Source organism: Oncorhynchus tshawytscha, linkage group LG26, assembly GCF_018296145.1.
Source record: "Oncorhynchus tshawytscha isolate Ot180627B linkage group LG26, Otsh_v2.0, whole genome shotgun sequence".
NCBI classification, from domain to species: domain Eukaryota; kingdom Metazoa; phylum Chordata; class Actinopteri; order Salmoniformes; family Salmonidae; genus Oncorhynchus; species Oncorhynchus tshawytscha.
The window spans coordinates 42,231,994-42,255,221 of record NC_056454.1 but is presented as its reverse complement, the minus strand read 5'-3'; the positions used below and the strand labels follow the sequence as shown (position 1 = coordinate 42,255,221).

The window sequence follows — 23,228 nt, the reverse complement described above, 5'->3', positions numbered from 1 at the left end:
TGAACCGTTGCACGCCTGACTATTTTGAACTATCGTGGAGGTCAAAGAGCAGCAGCACAGTCAAATGAGCTCAAGCCTTTTCAGTAGTATTATAAAGGTTGTGATATGGTACCAAAAGAGGAAGTGACTCTGTGCTTCTGAAATACTGAACAAAGCTATACCATCCCTAACAGACCTGTTAAAAGAAGAACATACGTCAGTAATATGCATAAGCTGGAAGTGGAAAACATCACACCATTATGAATTCAATACCTCTAAATCACTGTTCACGTCATTCAGTAGTACTAGTGATCCACTGAAATAACCTATGAAAGCATAGCACCAGAAACATTGACTTTCTATCCACCCCATGGCTTAATCTAGTATTCTGGTACTCCAGTGAGGGGCTTCTTTTGTGGATGAGTGAGGTCTCTTTGGTCGAATGGAGTAATGGTCCCTACTTCTATTGGATTATGGGATGGGTGTGGTATTGTGGTATTAATCTGAGCAGACGGCAGGCAGCCTGCCCTTGACTAGCGACTAGCGGAGGGCTGTTGTGTTTCTGTTGGAGTGACTTCACACCGCTCTACAGCTCTGTCTAGTCCACACTGCTCTCTACAGCTCTGTCCAGTCCACACCACTCTCTACAGCTCTGTCCAGTCCACACTGCTCTTTACAGCTCTGTCTAGTCTACACGGCTCTCTACAGCTCTGTCCAGTCCACACTGCTCTCTACAGCTCTGTCCAGTCCACACTGCTCTCTACAGCTCTGTCCAGTCCACACCACTCTCTACAGCTCTGTCCAGTCCACACTGCTCTCTACAGCTCTGTCCAGTCCACACTGCTCTCTACAGCTCTGTCCAGTCTACACGGCTCTCAACAGCTCCAAGGGAAAGAGACGTATCCGCAAAGATGAACCTCTTCTGCTTCTCTCTGGTAAGGCTCTTTTTTTACTTCTCTTCAGAGTGTCAGGCTCTCTCTCTCTCAGACGTGTGTGGTGAAGAGGGGCTGATGTATTCCTAAAATTACAGCGGAGTGAGAGGCACACTAGCGTAGCCCCCCACCCCCCCCCCGCAAGAAGAGGGGGGTGGCGAGCGTTAATTGATTATTTCTATGACAGAAAATTTGCCTCACTGCAAAATGTGTAAAATAACATGAGATTAGCTGTACCACTTGACATTTTTTCTCTCTTCCCCATGGAAAAATAAATTCCAACAAAATGGGGGGGCTTCCTCGAAACAGACTAGGATTTCTGTGGGGCTTTACTTCAGCGTCTTTTGATGAATTTTATGATGCTATAAAATCTCAGTTTAGTCATTGGAAGCAGTGCAATTGTGTCTTGTACTGTAAATGTCTGTGATTGTGTATGGAAGCCAGTAAGTGATGCTATTACAGTACTATTACACTAGAGAGTAGCTTTGACGTGTTTTTTTTTAGATGACCGAAATATGGGAGATTTCATAGATTTATAGAAGGAAATAATCACAAGCACAACTGTATTAGAGGAGTACAGTCCTCTCCTTGGCCAGCTGTTGGGAATGTTGAACACAGTTCAGGATTATTGACCAACATGTCCTCAGAACTGATCCAAGGTCATCAGGTTGAAGAAGCATGATTGCTGCTTCAGGCTTTTGATTGCAGCGTTGTTGTTTCTGTTGTTATTCACCACCACGTGTATCAGGATCTACAACAAAATGGATCAATGGATGTAATGGATCAAGAAAGTTCTAGAGGTGCAGCTGAGAAATGATGTCTTCTGAACTAAAATATAAACACAACATGCAACAATTTCATAGATTTTACTGAGTTATAGTTCATATAAGGAAATCAGTCAACTCACTCTTCAATGGCTGGAAGTTGCTGGATAGTGGCGGGAACTGTAACACACTGCCATACAAATCGATCCAGAGCATCCCAAACATGCTCAACGGTTGACATGTCTGAGTATGCAGGCCATGGAAGAACTGGGACATTTTCAGATTCCAGGAATTGTGTACAGATCCTTGCGTCATGGGGCTGTGTCTTATCACGCTGAAACATGAGGTGATGGTGGCGGATGAATGGCACGACAATGGGCCTCAGGATCTTGTCATGCTATCTCTGTGCATTCAAACTGCCATTGATAAAATGTACTTGTGTTCCTTGTCCGTAGTTTATGCCTGCCATACCCTAACCCCACCGCCGCCATGGGCACTCTGTTCACAACGTTGACATCAGCAAACTGCTTGCCACATGATGCCATACACGTTGTCTACATCTGCCTGGTAGAGTTGAAACCGGGATTCACCTGTGAAGAGCACCCTTCTCCAGCGTGACAGTGGCAATCAAAGGTGAGCATTTGCCCGCTGAAGCTGGTTACAACGCCGAATTGCAGTCAGGTGAGGATGAGGAGCACGCAGATGAGCTTCCCTGAGACGGTTTCTGACAGTTTGTGCAGAAATTCTTCGCTTCTGCAAACCCACATTTTCATCAGCTGTCTGGGTGGCTGGTGAAGAACCTGGATGTGAAAGTCCTAGGCTAGCGTGGTTAGACGTGGTCTGCGGTTGTGAGGCCGGTTGGATGTACTGCCAAATTCTCTAAAACGACGTTGGAGGCGGCTTATAGTAGAGAAATTAACATTCAATTATCTGGCAACAGCTCTGGTGGGCTTTGCTGCAGTCAGCAAGCCAATTCCACGCAGTCTACAGTGTGTCCCTGATTGTGTGTGTGTGTGTGTGTGTGTGTGTGTGTGTGTGTATGTGTGTGTGTGTGTGTGTGTGTCCAGGAGGGTTCTATGGACAGTCTGTATGAGGCTGTGCAGGACTCCAGTGATGCCCAGGTCTACACCATCCCCAGCCGTTCCTCCAGCCGCTCCTGTAGCCTTGCCATGCTGCTAGATGAAAACCCCAAGTTGCGTGGCTCGGGACGATCCATTTCCATGGTGAGTACACAAACATATGCATTGTACACACTTGTGCACAAACGCATGCACATACCTATGCAAATGCATGCATTCACACACCGACGCACACATACAGACACACACACACGAGCGCACACACACTTTGTACCCTTAGATTGAGTTTTCATTGGGAAGTCAATTTTCCAGAATGAAGTTCTTGACCTTGAATAGACCAAATGTTAAAAGCTGTAGCTCCTCTTCTCTGTGTGCCCAACATACTTACTGATAAGCGAGTTCATGAAATTGTCAACTGTATAGTTTATAATTTATATAATGCCATGTCATGGGTATACGTTAGCTATCTGGACAAACCAGAGCTAAATCTTGTGGGGTACCTGTTCATGCAGGAGTTGAGACTTGTGGTCTGCCAGAGGATCAGATTTGACCCAAACAATAAAGCTGATTATGAAATTATGATGATGAAACAATCAATTTACAGCTGGTCCTAAAGTCATTACCATTAGCCGCCAATCCATTCAGTTCTTCTAAGTTAGCATGGACATCACAACCAATAGTTTTGTCATATTTATGCAAACTTTTTCATGCCAATAGGCAAACTCTTCCACATTTAAGCATGTAGAATCAAATATTGATAATGTTCTCTTTTGCTTTCAGGAGATCTCCCAAATGCAGACCAACAACACTAAAAAAATTCAAAGAATGTGAGTTTATGTCATTTGCTCTGATCGGTCTCTTTTGACAGAGTGTGCGTGCAGGGCAGTGTATCCATAATAAAAAGCACAGTGAAAGTGCAGCAGCCCTGAGTTCAGCCTTAGTCAGTAGAGTAAAATGGCTCCAAAGGCGCTCTATCCTCCCAAGGGATAATACTTTAAGTCGCAGCTCTTTACCAAGCTTCCTGACTTTCTGCCCCTATGTAGATTTCACACTGTAAGCCCCCAAGCATCTGTCTATTTATACAATGCTCTCTAAAGCGAAAGATTGGGAAGGAAGGAACATCACAATCTAAATCAATTACACACTGGAAAATGTCATTTTCATTTCAGTGTCACTTGTCAAAGCAATCTATGTGATCAGATGAAGAGGATCCCCTGTTATGTTGGTTGCCAAGAAAGCAGGTGGCGCAAGGTTCTGTGCTAATTTGAGTACATTTCTCAGTCAAGTCTCAGTCAACACCTTTGGCTATTCTAATTGATGTCCCACTTCAAATGCTACGTAAGCAGTGCCTCAGAGCAAACTCTATGACCTTTCTGTTGTTATACAGCTATAAACTACAAAGAGAAATGTTGAACCACTACAATGTACATGATTGAAAACAATATCCACTTAAAATGTAGTCAGATCTACTGCAAAGATCCCTGGGACTTGCTGTCTTAAGTGTACAGTATCCCTTTGGGTCAATCGGGCTGTTGAAATGGCAGATTGTGGCTTAATCCTTTTTTTGTCCTTTAATTTCAGAACACATGTATCCAAATCAGCACCAGAAAACAGAACTTTAGGTATGTATGATAAAGGTCTGCTTGTGTGGTGTACTGCACTCCCGAGTGGCGCAGCAGTCTAAGGCACTACATCTCAGTGCAAGAGGCGTCACTACAGTCCCTGGTTCGAATTTAGGCTGTATCATATCCGGCTGTGATTGGGAGTCCCATAGGTTGGCGCACAATTGGCCCAGCATTGTCCGGGGTTTGGCCGGGGGTAGGCCGTCATCTTAAATAAGAATTTGTTCATAATTGACTTGCCTAGTTAAATAAAGGTTCAATACAAATAAATAGGACCTCCTGAGTGGTGCAGTGGTCTAAGGCACTGTACCGCAGTGCTAGCTGTGCCACTACAGATCCTGGTTCGCGACAGGGAGACCCATGGGACGGCGCACCATTGGCCCAGCGTCGTCCGGGTTAGGGGAAGGTTTGGCCGGCAGGGATGTTCTTGTCCCATCGCGCTATAGCGACTCCTGTTTCGGTCCGGGCGCAATGCACACTGACACGATCGCCAGGTGTACAGTGTTTCCTCTGACACATTGGTGCAGCTGGGTTGTGTTTCGGAGGACGCACGGCTCTCGACCTCCGCCTCTCCCGAGTCTGTACGGGAGTTGCAGCGATGGGACAAGACTGTAACTACCAATTGGATACCATGAAATTGGAGAGAAATATAAAAAATACATATATATATATATATATATATATAAAGAATTTAAATATAAAATAAATAAAAAACAAAGTGCTAGCCATGCAGATTTCTTTCAAGACTTAATGATATACTGTACCACAAAGAGCAAAAATAGATTTTTATTTTATTTTACCCTTATTATACCAGGTAAGTTGACTGAGAACACATTCTCATTTACAGCAACGATAAGGGGTATAGTTACAGGAGAGAGGAGGGGGGATGAAATGAGCCTTTTGGAAGCTGGGGATGATTAGGTGGCCAGATTGGGAATTTAGCCAGGACACCGGGGTTAACATCCCTACTCTTACGATCTTTAGTGACCACAGAGAGTCAGGACACCCGTTTAACGTCACATCTGAAAGACGATCAATCAACAGTTTAGCATTAGCCGGACATACAATTACAACCAAATAGTCAAACCTGAGCAATGCACAGACAAAAAGTTATATTACCAAGAGAGCATTGCACCAAAACCTCTGGATGTTTTTGTGCTGAATGAGGTAAAAAGATCATTGGGATTGTCCCATGAGTCTACTACAGCAATTCATTTTGGAAGGGAGGACATATTAAAAAAGACAATTGGAAAGCCCAGCTTAAACTCTCATTGCCAGTCACAGTTACCTACTTGGCTGTCTGTGGTACTTAGGGCCTCCATTTTGATTTCACTGTGGTGTGCCCTGACCTTGGTCAGCCAAATAAACCCCTTAATGGTTTTGATTTCTCTCCCTGCAGATCAAGCCTCTGCCGTCTGCAATAGTGCTCTCTGGCTGCCAGCCAAGATCCCCCCAGAAGAAGATTTAGATTTAGGCCACATCAAGAACAATCAAAATGAAGGTAAATTGTCTGGGGATTTTGAGGTTAAGCTGATCTATTCGCTTGCGTTCATTTGGACACTCAACCACATGGGATCTAGCTGTGGTGTCTGAAGAGATCCCCATAGCACCCAAATCCTTCTTATGGAGAGTGTTGTGCAGACTGGAGCTTTTCTTAACACACTTGGCTGTCAGGCCTTGGATAAATTAAGTGCCAACAGGATATGAGTGTAAAAACACTGGGGTCAAAGCAGGGCATGTGTCATTTTGTCAGTGTACTACAGTACATGAGGTTGTGGTGGGGGCATTGCATTAGTGTGTAGTACATGAGACACAGGGTAGACTTCACTGCATAGCACTGAAACTGAATGTGATCATGAATGGATACAAAACATTACATCTCAGAACAAAAGTCCCAATCACAGTGCTGTATTGGAACATTACCTATCAGAGTTTAGGAGTTTAGAGAGACTTCTGACTGGTGTGATTCTGTTTTTCAGAGATGATCAAGCCCATGGTCAGAACTGAGATCCAGGCCAAAGCCACGATCAGAACCGATGTCAAGACCAAAAAGGGAAGAGGAGGACGCAAGTCGAGCATAAAGAAGAATGAAAAGTCACCAACCCCACCAATACCACCAACTCAGGTTGGGAAAAAGAACTGTCCCTCATTTTGTTCAGTACCTTGAGCTTATACAATTTATTTCTAATTTACAAATGTATGTTTTCCCCTATCTATTTGTTCCAAAACTTGATTGAATAAATAAATAGTTTCTTTCTGTGGTTGTATGTAGGTGGTGAGTTACGAGGGATGGGCTCAGAACGCAGATCTGCCCAACAGCAGGCAGAGAGACCTGGTGAGTGATCGGCCCAACAGCAGACCCCATGCTGCCCATCCCATGCCAGCCCAGAGTCTTACAGTCTTATAATGATACGGCAGTCTGCCTGTTTTTACATCCAAAGAGCCTCTTGGCCTTAAATTGGGCAATCACTTAACACAAATGCTGATTGAGTTTTAATACTGTACAGATGGCTGAGCTGGGAGAGGGGTATCACTATGCCCCCATAATCTCTGGACCACATGGCAAAGAGCGGTGGGTTGTTGGGGTGGCACCAGGGGAGTGCCTACTCTCACTAATTCACAGTGAGGAACAGACATGGTACTGCTTGCCAATTGTGTGGGAGTGGATCGACATTTGGCCACTCAGAGCCTCTCTCAGTCCCTGTGTTGGCAGCTTGGCACAGAGGCTAACAAGACTAGTGCAGTGTGCTGGTATCCTCAATGGGATTTGGACACCAGTAGTCCAGCATCTCACCCAGAGGCTAACAAGACTAGTGCAGTGTGCTGGTATCCTAAAATGGGATTTGGACACCAGTAGTGCCAGCATCTCACCCAGAGGCTAACAAGACTAGTGCAGAGTGCTGGTATCCTAAATGGGATTTGGACACCAGTAGTGCCACCATCTCACCCAGAGGCTAACAAGACTAGTGCAGAGTGCTGGTATCCTAAAATGGGATTTGGACACCAGTAGTGTAGAATCGGCATTACGAAAATATGCAAATTTTTCCACCAGTGGAAATTGACTTTTTTTTGTATAAAAATCAGTGGATGGTGAAGTATTGCACACAAAATGTACATTTCCTCTTAAGTTTTCATGTACACTCTAAAAAAAAAATAGGTTCCTGGAGTATCCTTTAGGGGGTTCTTCAAATTGAAACTGTGGGGGAACCCCTATAAGTTTTTCGAATAACCCTTTTTAATGGATCCTCTAAGAACCTTTGAAGAACCTAATAAGGAACCTTTTGGGGTTCCTTTTTTAGCTATCCCCTCCCCTATTATTATTATTAATAATACGCGTAACAATAATACAATATTTTAGTTGTCAGTGTTTATTATGATTTTAGTGGCAAAGCATAATAAACCAATCCAAATATGAGCTAAACTCCCAGCAGAGGCCCAAGTCCAATGGGTATATCCTTTGGCGTGTTGATGTTGATGTGTTGATGTTCTCTGTATCCATAGCCAGAATGATTTTGCAGTGCATGGTGATCGAACAGGTTTCCTGTTATATTCATCAGAGGTGTAGGGAGGGTGAAGTCTGTGAATCCAAACAAAACATGAACACGGCAGTATTCGTACCTTGGTTTTTGTGGTAAGTGTGAATGAAAAAACAGTTTTGATAATTGTTTTTCTACACATACCTTGTCCATAATGTAGAGGCCTATCGGATTTTAATTGAAAAGATAAGGGAGGAGGATGGTGCATGTGATCTGCATAACATACCAATTCCAATTGACATACCTTCGTCTGTATACCTGCAGACACAGACACAAAATTGAGCAGTTCAGTTACCTGCACTCAATACAGCCAGCCTTCAACATGTTCTTAGAGCATACAGTACCTTTTCTTACCTCTTTGTTGATTGATATCCATTGAATTGTGTACATTTTCTGTTTTAGAAAGATTTGCAAAAATATTGAAAGAAAGATGGTATCATCACAAAACAATATCAATTTAGATTATATAAGAGACAAACCTTACCATAAACTGAGGAGATCTTTACATTTTTCAGGTAAGTGCCTGCACCTGCTGTCCTTTCAAATTAAAATCCAAATGTTTAGTTGGGCAGTTAGGTTCCTGCAAGAACACCCACCAACTAAGGAGGTTCTTCGATGAACCCCAACTCCTATGGGGTTCTTCTCCGAAGAACTCTGAGGATCTTAGAAGAACCCTTGTTGAACCCATAATTTTCTGACTGTACTGAATAAAAATCCATACCATTTTCAACATTACCGATAGTTTTGTCACAAACTGTTACGTTAAATAGTAAATGTACCCACTCTGGTCTTGACACGTGTGCTCTAGCCAACAACTCGCAGATACAGTGTGGGTAGGCTGTGCAGGTAGGCTGTGCGGGTAGACTGTGCAGGTAGGCTGTGCGGGTAGGCTATGCGGGTAGGCTGTGCAGGTAGGCTGTGCGAGTAGAATGTGTGGGTAGGCTGTGTGGGTAGGCTGTGAGGGTAGGCTGTGTGGGTAGGCTGTGCAGGTAGGCTGTGTGTGTGGGTAGGCTGTGTGGGTAGGCTGTGCGGGTATCAGTGGAGGCTGCTGAGGGGAGGACGTTTCATAATTATGGCTGGAACGGAGCGAATTGAATGCCATCAAACACCTGGAAACCATGTGTTTGATACCATTCCACTCATTCTGCTCCAATCATTACCACAAGCCTGTCCTCCCCAATTAAGGTGCCACCAACCTCCAGTGGTGGGTATAGTCTACATCAGTGGTTCCCAAACTTTTTGTTGTTGTTGTTGTAGGAGTAGGAACTCAGTCTGATTTTCAACTTTAAAAAGTTGTAATAGAAGAATGCACAATGTGCAGTTTTCCTCTTGTTATGTCAGTCATTGCTATATAGTCATAACTATTTATAACTTGTCAGAAATGTCCAGATCAACTAGCCCATGTCAGCTAACTTTATCCCACATAGATTTTGTTGTAATGTTTGAGTCACTAAAAATATCACATAAATAAACATTAGATATGGCAAAATGTATAGAATTGCAAGAAAAATAGCTTAAAAACTGCAATTTTTCTTGTACCCCATGACAAAATGTGTAGAATTGAAGGGAATAAGCTAAAAACCTGCAACATTTTCTCTCCACCAACAAGAGGGGTGTGAACAGTTTGTGTCATGAACTGTGCTTGTCACCATAGAAATAGACGTGGGAGGCACTGGATGTTCCCCAATGAAAATGTTTAGAAACCCTTGGTCTACATGATGACATTGTTATGGAAAAAAGCGACAATATTCGTATTTGTTAAACAGCTGTCAAGCATCAATCATCATGTCACTAGAATAAGACCCTCAATATTTATGGAAAAGGAGCATCAATATCACAGTACACCTACCACCCTCTGATCAAACATATTTCATCTGTAGCCTAATAAACTGCATGGTTTCCCAAGTCGCAGTCGGATGAGGATCACACACCATCACATCGCATTACTCCAAGTTTACTATGAAACGATGGACAATAAATACATTTTTGCACATTTCCACAGGCAAATATTTCTGGCATCATTAATTTGACCAACACAGAAAGATCCCACCATGAACAAACAAACTATCTGTCGCCATTTATAAAATTGTACCAAAACTTCCTGTTTCCATCACATTTTTTTTATACAGTATGACTTTGCTTGGATAAAAACTGTGGATGGAAATGTGGTTATTGACAATCTTATTGACAAGTTTTTATTATGTGTTTGATTTTTGTGATGCTCCAGATTGTCCATGCCAACGGGGAAGTGGCGAAGCCCAGAGTTCCCATCAAAAAGAGTCAAAAGTCTGGAAGTCAGAAGACTGGGAAGAAAGGGAGTGCAAAAAATGGAAAAGAAGGGGCCAAGAAAAATCAGGACACCACAAGGAATAAGGAGCTCAGAAAATTTACCACAGACAATGACACTTATGGTATGTCTCCTTGGTCATATTAACATAGAAAGTAACAACATGACAATGCATGACAAAACATACATGTCCTATACAGTTTTGATGAATGTCCATACTTGTCAGTTGTTCATTTCTGTAGCCTTCTTCTCGGGTCTCCACCCAGCAGGGCCCATCCCAGTGAAAGCGGGACCCTATCTGGATGTGGTCCGGAGGTCAGCTCCTGTTTGTAAGTCTGTACTAACATCAGCCCAGGAGAATTCTACCCTAGCTCCGGTGGCCATGGAGCTGAGGACCGGGCCTGGAGGCCCTGGAGCTCCTCCCAGGAACCAGCGCTGGAGTAACCCAGCCGAGAACGCTCCAGATTGGGGGACCTCCTACCACATCTGCCGCAGGCCCCTCACAGAGTACCCCGTTTATACCCATGACTACACCCTGCCACGGGCAAAGGCCTGGGACAAGCACCAGGGGCTGGCCCAAGATGCGAGCCTGAAACGGGAACCCTCGCCCCAGGGTGTCCCCCTCTCTGTTACTGATGTGAAACTATGCGACCGCAATGTGAGTTAATGGCAAAAAAACAACAACACTGTTAAAGTAGATTATATAGTAGATCTGATATATTAGATTATATAGTAGATATGTTATAGTAGATTATAGTAGATTATATAGCAGATCTGTTATAGTAGATTATATAGTAGATCTGTTATAGTAGATTATATAGTAGATATGTTATAGTAGATCTGTTATAGTAGATTATATAGTAGATATGTTATAGTAGATTATATAGCAGATCTGTTATAGTAGATTATATAGTAGATCTGTTATAGTAGATTATATAGTAGATCTGTTATAGTAGATTATATAGTAGATCTGTTATAGTAGATTATATAGTAGATCTGTTATAGTAGATTATGTAGTAGATCTGTTATAGTAGATTATACAGTAGATATGTTATAGTAGATTATAGTAAATTATATAGTAGATCTGTTATAGTAGATTGGGAATTTTGTGGACATGTTTATTCCAATCTATACCCTACTTCAAATGCTTTGGAACCAAACAATCAAAAAATCAAAACATTTGTTTTATTTTAACCCATAGTAAGTGACCGCTAAAAATATTACGGATTGGGTAAACAAACATTAGGAAAGAGAATGTGCTCACATGCACTCATTTAGATATTTCTATTTCATGCAGTATATCCAATCAGTGATATTCAGGGAGCACATCAAATCAAATGTATTTATGTATTGCCCTTCTTACATCAGCTGATATATCAAAGTGCTGTACAGAAACCCAGCCTAAAACCCCAAACAGCAAGCAATACAGGTGTAGAAAGCAAGCAATGCAGGTCTAGAAAGGCCAAAACCTAGGAAGAAACCTAGAGAGGAACCAGGCTATGAGGGGTGGCCAGTCCTCTTCTGGCTGTGCCGGGTGGAGATTATAACAGAACATGGCCAAGATGTTCAAATGTTCATAAATGACCAGCATGGTCAAATGATAATAATCACAGTAGTTGTCGAGGGTGCAACAGGTCAGCACCTCAGGAGTAAATGTCAGTTGGCTTTTCATTGCCGATCATTGAGAGTATCTCTACTGCTCCTGCTGTCTCTAGCAAGTTGAAAACAGCAGGTCTGGGACAGGTAGCACGTCCGGTGAACAGGTCAGGGTTACATAGCCGCAGGCAGAACAGTTGAAACTGGAGCAGCAGCACAGCCAGGTGGACTGGGGACAGCAAGGAATCATCATGCCAGGTATTCCTAAGGCATGGTCCTAGGGCTCAGGTCCACCGAGAGAGAGAAAGTAAGAAAGAAAGAGAGAATTAGAGACAGCATACTTAAATTCACACAGGACACCGGATAAGACAGGAGAAATACTCCAGATATAACAGACTGACCCTAGCCACCCGACACACAAACTACTGCAGCATAACTACTGGAGGCTGAGACAGGAGGGGTCAGGAGACACTGTGGCCCCATCAGATGACATCCCCGGACAGGGCCAAACAGGCAGGATATAACCCCACCCACTTTACCAAAACACAGCCCCCACACCACTAGAGGGATATCTTCAACCACCAACTTAAAATCATGAGACAAGGCCGAGTATAGCCCACAAAGAGCTCCGCCACGGCACAACCCAAGGGGCAGCGCCAACCCGGACAGAAAGATTATGTCAGTGACTCAACCCACTCAAGTGACGCACCCCTCCTAGGGACGGCATGGAAGAGCACCAGTAAGCCAGTGACTCAGCCCCTGTAATAGGGTCAGAGGCAGAGAATCCCAGTGGAAAGAGGGGAACCGTCCAGGCAGAGACAGTAAGGGCGGTTCGTTGCTCCAGTGCCTTTCCGTTCACCTTCACACTCCTGGGCCAGACTACACTCAATCATATGACCCACTGAAGAGATAAGTCTTCAGTAAATACTTAAAGGTTGAGACCGAGTCTGCGTCTCTCACATGGGTAGGCAGACCATTCCATAAAAATGGATCGCTATAGGAGAAAGCCCTGCCTCCAGCTGTTTGCTTAGAAATTCTAGGGACAATTAGGAGGACTGCGTCTAGTGACCGTAGCGTACGTGTAGGTATGTACGGCAGGACCAAATCGGAAAGATAGGTAGGAGCAAGCCCATGTAATGCTTTGTAGGTTAGCAGTAAAACCTTGAAATCAGCCCTTGCCTTAACAGGAAGCCAATGTAGGGAGGCTAGCACTGGAGTAATATGATCAAATTCTTTGGTTCTAGTCAGGATTCTAGCAGCCGTAAACCACAGCCCTAAACCACTCACATGCTCTGAGTGGTTTGTGTGAGACAAAGCTATTGTTTGGGGTTTATGTGACATTGGGGCAGATTATTTCAGATTACTCCAGTGTTGTGATTGTGTAGGCTCCTATAGATATATCTACTCCTTTGATTATTGTAGAGGGATCAACACCTATGGGTTACAGGCCATTGAAGGCAAAACTAGGCAAAAGGAGTAGCTAGTATTTGGACAAATGTTTATCTTCAGGAATCCGTAATATGGCTATTTCAGATTTTTCTTTCTAATAAACAGGGTTATAATATAGAAAATAGTGCCATGTCTAAAAATATAGGATTATATCTGTCAACAGCATCAATTGAAAAAATAAGCATTCCTAATTTATCAGTAGAAGTGTTTAGGGAGTTCAATTCTAAATCAATATAAACGTGTGTATGTACTGTTGGTACATTTCCATCGTATGCTGCCCTCTAGTGACGTCATGTAGGATTAGTTTATAAAAATAATTTCATTCAACATTTAAGAACAATTCCAAGCCTCCTTACGTGAAAAACGGCAGAGTATTACCAAGGGTCGGCCTGGAATTAAGAACAATACCAAGCCTCCTTACGTGAAAAACGGCTGAGTATTACCAAGGGTCGGCCTGGAAGGTCGGAAGAAATAGATTAGAAACTGTAATCCTGGATTGAGACAAACATGACTGATTGCAAGCAGTGTGGGATTACGAAATGTTTTTGTCCATAGCCTTTTCTCTTATTTGCCATTGATCGATTGTAGTTCTGCATTCTAAAAATGTAGTTTAATCCCCTCACTATAACATCAGAGGACTGATTATGCATATATAAGAGGACCACGACGTGCCTATACAACCTCTGCATGAACTCATTATCTTATTTGTTTCTGATGTGAATTTGACCATTATTTGTGAGGAGAATGTTTGTTTGCTTCTCTTTAATTACTTTGTATGAGACAACAGAAAACTCCCCAAGCTGAGGCCTATGAGTAATGATGAAAATGACTAATGGTTTGGAACATTTCACTGCAAGGAAGAAGTCATGTAGAACAGCTTGCTGTAACCTAATAACCCACATACTAGCTTGTTAAAACGTTATAAACCACAGTATGAATTAAAAAGGTCATTGATGCTGACTGATTCCATATTTTTTTATGTGCAAAATGTATCCTATAATAGCCATTTATATATCCTAATGTAAGATAATCACAGCATGTTTGATTTAATGTGGCAGTAAATTACATTTAATGTGTCAAACATGTTATCAAGTAGATCAAAAGTAGCTCGTTTTAGTAAAATGTCCATACTGAGTGCAGATTATCAAGCGGAAACTGTTTCGATATCACAGAGTTGCCGTCTTCCTCTCTTCCTGTGTCTGCCGTTCATAGCCTCAACACTTCCTCAAACCAACCACCCGAGATTTTGACATTTGAGCAAAGAAATGTTCAACCATGACATTATAATTTCTGATAATTCTATTTCCTGCTTTTTTTCTTACTGGAATGTTTTGTGTGAAAGAACTTTGGAAAGAACTGAACCCAAATAACAGTCATTGATGAAGGTTTCAAAACATTGTTTATCCCACAATTTGTTTATCCTTTTACTTCTGATACTGATATGTTTTAGCAATTACATGTACTTTTAATACCTAAGTATATTTAAAACCAAATACTTGTATTTTACTGGGTGACTTTTACTTTTACTTGAGTCATTTTCTATTAAGGTATCTTTACTTTTACTCAAGTATAACAACTGGGTACTTTTTCCACCACTACCCATAACGTCAAAGTGGATTATGTCTTTAGACATTTTTACAAAATTAATAAAAAAGAAAAAGCTGAAATGTCTTGAGTCAATAAGTATTCAACCCCTTTGTTATGGCTATCATAAAGAAGTTATGGAGTAAAAATGTGCATAACAAGTCACATAATAAGTGTGTGAAATAATAGTGTAACACAATTTTTTAATGACTACCTCATATCTGTACCCCACACATACAATTATGTGTAAGGTCCCCCAGTCGAGCAGTGAATTTCAAACACAGATTCAACCACATACACCAGGGTGGTTTTCCAATGCTTCACAAAGAAAAGCACCTATTGGTAGATGGGTAAAAAAAAAAAAAAACAGACATTGAATATCCCTTTGAGCATGGTGAAGTTATTCATTAAACTTTGGATGGTGTATCAATAGACTCAGTCACTACAAAGATACAGCCGTCCTTCTTAACCCAGTTGCCAGAGAGGAAGGAAACAGCTCAGGGATTTTACCATGAGGCCATTGGTGACTTTAAAACAATTACAGAGTTTAATGGCTGTGATACAAGAAAATGGAAGATGGATCAGCAACATTGTAATTACTCCACAATACTAACCCTAATAGACTGAATAGAGAGAAAAGAAGGAATCCTGTACAGAATGAAAACATTCCAAAACATGCATCCTGTTTTCAATTAGGCACTAGAAGAAATTAACTTTATGTCCTGAGTACAAAGCGTTATGTTTGGGGCAAATCCAACAAAACACATCAATGAGTACCACTCTTCATATTTTCAAGCATGGTAGTGGCTGAATCATGTTATGGGTATGCTTGTAATCGGCAAGGACCAGGGAGTTTTTTAAAGATAAAACGGAACGGAATAGAGCTAAGCACAGGCAAAATCCTGAAGGAATCCCTGGTTTAGTCTGCTTTCCAACAGACACTGGGAGACAAATTCACCTTTCAGCAGGACAATAACCTAATACACAAGGCCAAATATACACAAGTTGCTTACCAAGATGACATTGAGGCCTAGTTAGAGTTTTGACTTATATCGGCTTAGAAATCAATGTCAAGGCTGTCTAGCATTGATCAACAACCAACTTGACAGAGCTTGAAGGATTTAAAAAAAACTCATTTCCAAATATTGTACAATCCATGTCTGCAAAGCTCTGAGAGATTTACCTAGACAGAATCACAGCTGTAATCACTGTCAAATGTGATTCTAACATGTTTTGACTCAGGGGTGTGAAAACTTAAAAAAATTAGATATCTATGTATTTCTTTTCCAATAAATTAGCAAAGATATCCCTCCCAAAATGCTGACTTTGTCATTATGGGGTATTTCATGTAGATGGGAGAGATTATTTTCTTTTTTATTCCCTTTTGAATTCAGGCTGTAACACAACAAAATATATAACCTACCCCAGGTGTGAGTTATGCAACAAATGTAGCCCAACCCCAAATGTTAACTAGGTTCCAAAATTATATCACCATCATCACAGTGTTAACAGAAGTGAAAATGTTTTCAGAGGGAGACCACAACATTTTATCTAGCAGAATGTGTTTTTTCCCCTTCTGAAACCGATTCCGTGGTAATAGACAGAATGTTGATTGCCTCACATGTCACATCCTGTCTTTTTGAGGAAGTCAAGCATTCAGTCTGGGTTAGTTTAGTGCAGTTAACACTTAGCTACCATCAGAGTTGGTCAGAGTACAGATATGCTTCTTTAAGATTTCATTAGACTGAACTCTAAAACCAACATCAACACAAAATGCTACAGAGGGCAGCCTCAAATGTTTCAGACAAACCAAAGCTCAGTAAACCAAAGGTAGGTGAAAACAAATTACTTCTATGTAGCGCGTCCAAATACATTGAATTGATAACTAACTGTGTGGAATTGATAACTAACTGTTTAGTGCAAACTACCTACAATAGTTAGCACTAAAACAAAAATAGAACTGCTTGGCCATAATGACCATCATTATGTTTGGAGGAAAAAGGGGGGAGCTTGCAAGCCGAAGTACACCATCCTAACCGTGAAGCACGGCGGTGGCAGCATCATGTTGTGGGGGTGCTTTGCTGCAGGAGGGACTGGTGCACTTCACAAAATAGGTGGTATCATGAGGCAGGAAAATGATGTGGATATATTGAAGCAACATCTCAAGACATCAGTCAGGAAGTTAAAGCTTGGCCACAAATGGTCTTCCAAATGGACAATGACCCCAAGCATACTTCCAAAGTTGTGGAAAAATGGCTTAATGACAACAAAGTCAAGGTATTGGAGTGGCCATCACAAAGCCCTGACCTCAATCCTATAGAAAATTTGTGGGCAGAACTGAAAAAGTGTGTGCGAGCAAGGCCTACAAACCTGACTCAGTTACACCAGCTCTGTCAGGAGGAAAGGGCCAATATTCACCCAACTTATTGTGGGAAGCTTGTGTAAGGCTACACGAAACGTTTGACCCAAGTTAAACAATTTAAAGGCAATGCTACCAAATACTAATTGAGTGTATGTAAACTTCTGACCCACTGGGAATGTGATGAAAGAAATAAAAGCTGAAATAAATCATTCTCTCTACTATTATTCTGACATTTCACATTCTTAAAATAAATTGGTGATCCTAACTGACCTAAAACAGGGAATTTTTACTGGGATTAAATGTCAGGAATTGTGAAAATTGAGTTTAAATGTATTTGACTAAGGTGTATGTAAACTTCCGACTTCAACTGTATATGGTCAAAGTTGTAAAAAGGGGGAGGGTCCGTAAGATTACTCAAAAGGTTCCCTAGATTGCTGTAGAGTGTGTGGTTCTGATATTTTAATAGGGATTTACTGGGATTATTCCTTTGTATAATTATTTTGGTGCTCTGATGTGGAAATACTGGAATTTGGACAGATTAGAAATACTTTTAGGTTCATGAAAATGTTGAAAAATCTATGAACTGTACCTCACAAGCTCATCATGATAGAGATAAATTCATAGTGCAAATCAGATTGAGTTCAAGTAGCCTCATGTGCCAGACTTCTAGGCTCAAGACACATTGCTCAAGACAATAGCACAGTATTCCTGTAAATCAAGGGAGGAGGACAACATAATTCATTACCACAGAAGTGGTCCTTCCTTAGCATAATATGAAACATATAAAAGGAAATCATAAACACATAGTGATTGGGTGGGATGGGGGTGCAACATGCATTGCATAATGTCCCAGATTGGGTCCTGACTCCTGCTGCCACTGTAGTAAACACACATTCAATCTGTCATCTGTAATCTCTCCATGCAGCGCTCCACTAGTTTTGGGCGATTTGAGGGCATCAGACAACCATCACCAGCCAGACTAGAGGAAAATGGAACAACAGTGGCAGAGGAGTCTGGATGTGAGAGTTCTGATCAGACCAAACAAGGCAGCCTGGGGAAGAAGATGAAGGCCATCTCTCTGACCATGCGCAGGAAGATGGGCAAGAAGCACTCCAAAATCTTCTCTGAGGAAGCTGTGAGTCACACTACAGACTGCCTCTTCCTCCTATACAGAACCTAGTATTCTGCGTAGTGTATCAAAGCATCTAAAGGCTCTTAAACTACCCACCCTGGATCCGGGAGAATTGTCATCAACTACACTAATTAAAATAGCGCAACGGTCAAAAAATATTACTAGAAAATATTCATATTCATGAAATCACAAGTGAAATATAGTGAAACACAGCTTAGCCTTTTGTTAATCACCCTGTCATCTCAGATTGAAATTATGCTTTACAGCCAAAGCAAGACAAGTGTTTGTGTAAGTTTATCGATAGCCTAGCATAGCATTATGTCCAGCTAGCAGCAGGAAGCTTGGTCACGAAAATCAGAAAAGCAATCAATTTAACCGTTTACCTCTGATCCTCTTCGGATGTTTTCACTGACGAGACTCCCAGTTAGACAGCAAATGTTCCTTTTGTTCCATAAAGATTATTTTTATACCCAAAATACCTCCGTTTGTTTGTCACGTTATGTTTAGAAATCCACCGGAAATAGTGGTCACGACAACGCCGAAAGAATTTACAAATTATATCCATAATATTGACAGAAACATGGCAAACGTTTTTTATAATCAATCCTCAAGGTGTTTTTCAAATATCTATTCGATAATATATCAACCGGGACAATTGGCTCTTCAGTAGGAGCGAGAGGAAAAATGACTACCTTTGTCTTTTACTCAAGAATCACTCTGAGAGCCCTCAGCTGGCCAGTTACGCAATGTAGTCGTTTACGCTCATTCTTCAACATAAAGGCGTGAAACTACATCAAAATGCTGTAGACACCTTAGGGAATACGTAGAAAAAGGAATCTGGTTGATATCCCTTTCAGTGGCCAACAGGGGTTCATAGGAACACAACGGTTTCAAAACATGAGTCACTTCCTGATTGGATTTTTCTTAAGCTTTCGCCTGCAATATCAGTTCTGTTAAAACTCACAGACAATATTTTGACAGTTTTGGAAACTTTAGAGTGTTTTCTATCCTAAGCTGTGAATTATATGCATATTCTAGCATCTGGTCCTGAGAAATAGGCGGTTTACTTTGGGAACGTTATTTTTCCCAAAATAAAAATAGTGCCCCCTAGTAAGTCTGGTCAAGCAAGACTCAATTTGTGTTGAAATTAGGTCTAAGTGACAAAATAGTATCCATCAACCTGGTCAGTATTTGCAAGTGTCTATGTTGAATTGTTAACTCAATTGCACTTCCTTATATAAATGGCACAGTTATGTACAGTATATAGTAAGGAATCAACATTAGTTTGGCTAACTCACATAGTGGCTTGTACATTTGTATTTCCACATGTAGGGTGAAGACACTGACAGAGACCTAGAAGAGGAAACAGAGTGCAGTCCTCTAGAGAAAGGCTCTGAAAAGACCAACAACTCTCTGGAGAGCCTGTACAGCGGACAGAGTTCCTCCAGTAAGTCCTCTCCACAGGGATGTCAACACAAAGTCATGTCTCCCCTCATACAAGTCTGTAAATGAAGATACACGTTTCTAAATGAAGAATAAGCAAATGTGATGTGTTTTCATGCGTTTTATTTTACCATTGTATTACCATATCATTACTATTATATTACAATATTATCATAGGCTTGTAACCTTCCCTCCAACACAAGGATACGCAAGCATAGGGGTGGCAGGTAGCCTAGTGGTTAGAGCGTTGGGCAAGTAACTGAAAGGTTGCTGGATCAAATCCCCGAGCTGACAAGGTAAAAATCTGTCGTTCTGCCCCTGAACAAGGCAGTTAACCCACTGTTCCCCGGTAGGCCGTCATTGTACATAAGAATTTGGTGTTAACTGACTTGCCTAGTTAAATAAAGGTTACTTTTCTTTTTCTTTTTTTACACGCATGCTCATAGTCCAGGGGTAAATCAGTGTAATCATACTGTCTTGTCTGTCTTGTCTCCTGTAGGCTCAGGTAGTATGGCCTGCCTCTCAAATGGCTCCAGTACCAGAGACAGTCTGAGACTAGAAGAGGACGGCTCCTACAACGGACACTTCTGTGGTAGAGCACGGGTCCACACAGACTTTGTTCCCAGCCCATATGACACTGACTCCCTCAAACTCAAGGTAGACAGAAGATAATGCCTTTAGATTGGGGTAATGTGAAATGTCATGAACGACGTTGTTAAAAACTGTTTCATGATTCATGAAATCTCTTGATGTCTCTTGCCAGGTTGGAGACATTATCAGCATCATCAGTAAACCTCCCATGGGCATATGGACAGGGATGCTGAACTACAAAGTGGGCAACTTCAAGTTCATCTACGTTGACATGCTCATGGAGAAAGAGAGAGAGGAGGAGGCGCCAAAAATCAGACCTCAGAGGATGAGCAAGAGACCACGACCAAAGACACTACTGGAACTACTGGAGCGTCTTCATCTAGAGGTGAGGGCTTAGAAGTCTTGGCTAGAAGGGATCTAGCTTTTGTCAAATTAACTTCAGATTTGACTTTTCATAGAATGTTTGGAAAATGAACCTAGCCGGTTAGGAGAATTAGGTTAAGGTTAGGAAAAGGGTTAGGGTTAGCTAAAATTTGAAGAATCTTGTCTTTGAACGTTAATTTGACAAAAGCTGGATCTAGCCATGATGGCCTGTTAAAATGACTGCCAAATACAGCCACATTTTTTCTTTCCTCTTTCCAGTAACCAATGAAACCTACACTGAGAAAACAATGTCAAGTGTCCCTCAACACTACCAGACACACAGTATTGAGAATGGTGTTGTCTCAATTACCCCCCCCTAAAAAAAAAACAAAAAAAAAATGCATAAAGATAACCTAAAGCACTCAAAGGTGAACAAATTAGTATAAGATTATGAAAGGTAGATGAGATGACATTGACAATGGAACTATGTCTTGTTTATTCCAGGAGTATGCATCTGCACTGCTTCTGAATGGCTACCAGACAGTAGAGGACCTGAGGCACCTGCAGGAGAAACACCTTATAGAGCTGAACGTGATGAATCCAGAACACAGAGGCAGGCTGCTGGCTGCTGCAGACTGCAGATATACAGAGAGTGAGTAGCAAAACCAATTTCTACTGTAGCCTAACCCTACTGGATTTCTACTGGGGCAAAGGAAATGGCCAATTGTACCACAGACATTTTGTGCAACGCAGCACTACGCTCAGAAAGGAACATCCTGATCTTTGTGTGTTATGATGAGCAGATGCTTATAACAGCTATCATTTAAGACGTGCCCATCCGGCAGAGTTGACACCTGTCAGAGAGAGCACAATGTCTTCCTCTATTCTAATCCTCTATAAAAACACTAAGGCTCTGAAACACAAATTGAAACAGAAAGATAGGTCTCCAATCCAGATGAAGAAATGAACAATACTAGCCAGTTTCTGTCAGCTGCTTACAAAACAGGATGCGTTCAATTAGCATAAGGCTTATTAATGTTTGTTTCCTCACATAATACCATTACCATTAAGGTCATAAATGTGTGTTTGGGCTCATTTTGGACAGAACAGATGGCACTGCCACCCTGGCTAAGTCAGATATCGTGACTGTGGGCTAGTTCCTGACCAAACAATGGCACTGCCACCCTGGCTGAACCAGATATCGTGACTGGCTGTTGGAATACCATGGCAGAGTTTATCAGCCAGGAAGGAATGTAGTCATTAAATCAAGCTTAATTCCATTTAGGTGGTGTGAGAATTGCAACCCTAATTAATTTTAATTGACTTGGATCGGGGCAGCCAACCTTGCAACCCGCAGGATCTGAGGATCCAACCAACCAGACTGTTTTGTTCTTGGGTTCACAGGCGATGATGTGAGGGAGAGTGAGGAGCCCTCTTCATCACACAGCCTGAAGGAGGAGAAGAGTGACTGTCCCAGAGACTCAGGCTGCTTCATTCCATCAGAGTGCTCTGAAAACAGCAAAGAAGACACAGAGAGCCAACCAGTCACACGCTGATAGGCTGCACTATCCTAATTAACATACCAGTATAAAACGTTTATTAACTATTACGTTTTGACTTGTAAATTACGATGGCTCACCAAGTTTGTCTCGTCTGTATTTGGTTTAACAAGGTGCGATTTCATTAATTAAATGTTAAATGTAGGCAATTTTTTCTTAAAACCGATGAATCTGTTCCTCCTTATAAGCATCCATTTATGAACCTTTTTCTTTAACCTATTAATTCACATAAAGCACAGGGATCAAACTCATTCCACGGAGAGCTGCGGGTTCTCGCTCCTCCCTTGCACTTGATTGATGAATTAAGGTTATTAATTAGTAAGGAACTCACCTCACCTGGTTGTCTAGGGCTTAATTGAAAGGGGAAAAACAAAACCTTGCAGTCACTAGGCCCTCCATGGAATGAGTTTGACACACCTGACAAAATATTTATGACAAATGATATCTTGTTTTTTTGTGTATTGTGCTGGAAACTATGACGTGTGTTTGGTTTTACTATCATTGTGGGGACCAGAAGGAGGCTATTTTAGGTTTAGGGGATTAGGGTTAGAAGCTTGGGGTTAAGGTTTAAGGTTAGGGGTTAGGAAAAATATGATTTTTAATGGGAATGAATTGTTTGGTCCCAACAAGGATAGTAAAACAAACGTGTGTGTGTGTGTGAGTGAGTGGGCAGGAGTTTGTACATACATTTTTTAACATTCCTGGTTTAACAAAATGTACAGACTTGTAGAACTCAATATACTGTAATTGCAATATGTCACACATTAATAAAGTATTTATGCATCAAGAGTCATCTGTCATTAGTCTAACTAATCCGTTAATTTGTACTGAATGTATAATTTATAATATAATTTCAAGCAAAATGTGAAGAGAGCAAGGCGTTGTACAATATTGCTAAATGTTGCAAGCATCAAAATTTTGCGACACTGAACACATATTTCAATACGTCA

The 23,228-nt window shown here is 41.5% G+C and overlaps 2 protein-coding genes across 2 annotated transcripts in view; both read left to right on the top strand.

Annotated features, from left to right (window-relative positions):
• Positions 1-23,228, top strand: part of LOC112225629 (activin receptor type-2A) — a 679,452-nt gene that overhangs the window by 616,688 nt on the left and 39,536 nt on the right. The gene's annotated exons all lie outside the window — the stretch shown is intronic.
• Positions 303-23,071, top strand: LOC112215030. Its single transcript, XM_042306925.1, has 16 exons — positions 303-914; positions 2,743-2,898; positions 3,535-3,581; positions 4,336-4,376; positions 5,776-5,877; positions 6,356-6,501; positions 6,649-6,711; positions 10,140-10,323; positions 10,469-10,863; positions 16,602-16,658; positions 18,116-18,325; positions 19,655-19,769; positions 20,265-20,422; positions 20,529-20,741; positions 21,224-21,371; positions 22,124-23,071. The coding sequence occupies exons 1-16, from the start codon at positions 891-893 to the stop codon at positions 22,273-22,275; spliced, it is 2,211 nt and encodes a 736-aa protein (XP_042162859.1). The 5' UTR covers positions 303-890; the 3' UTR covers positions 22,276-23,071.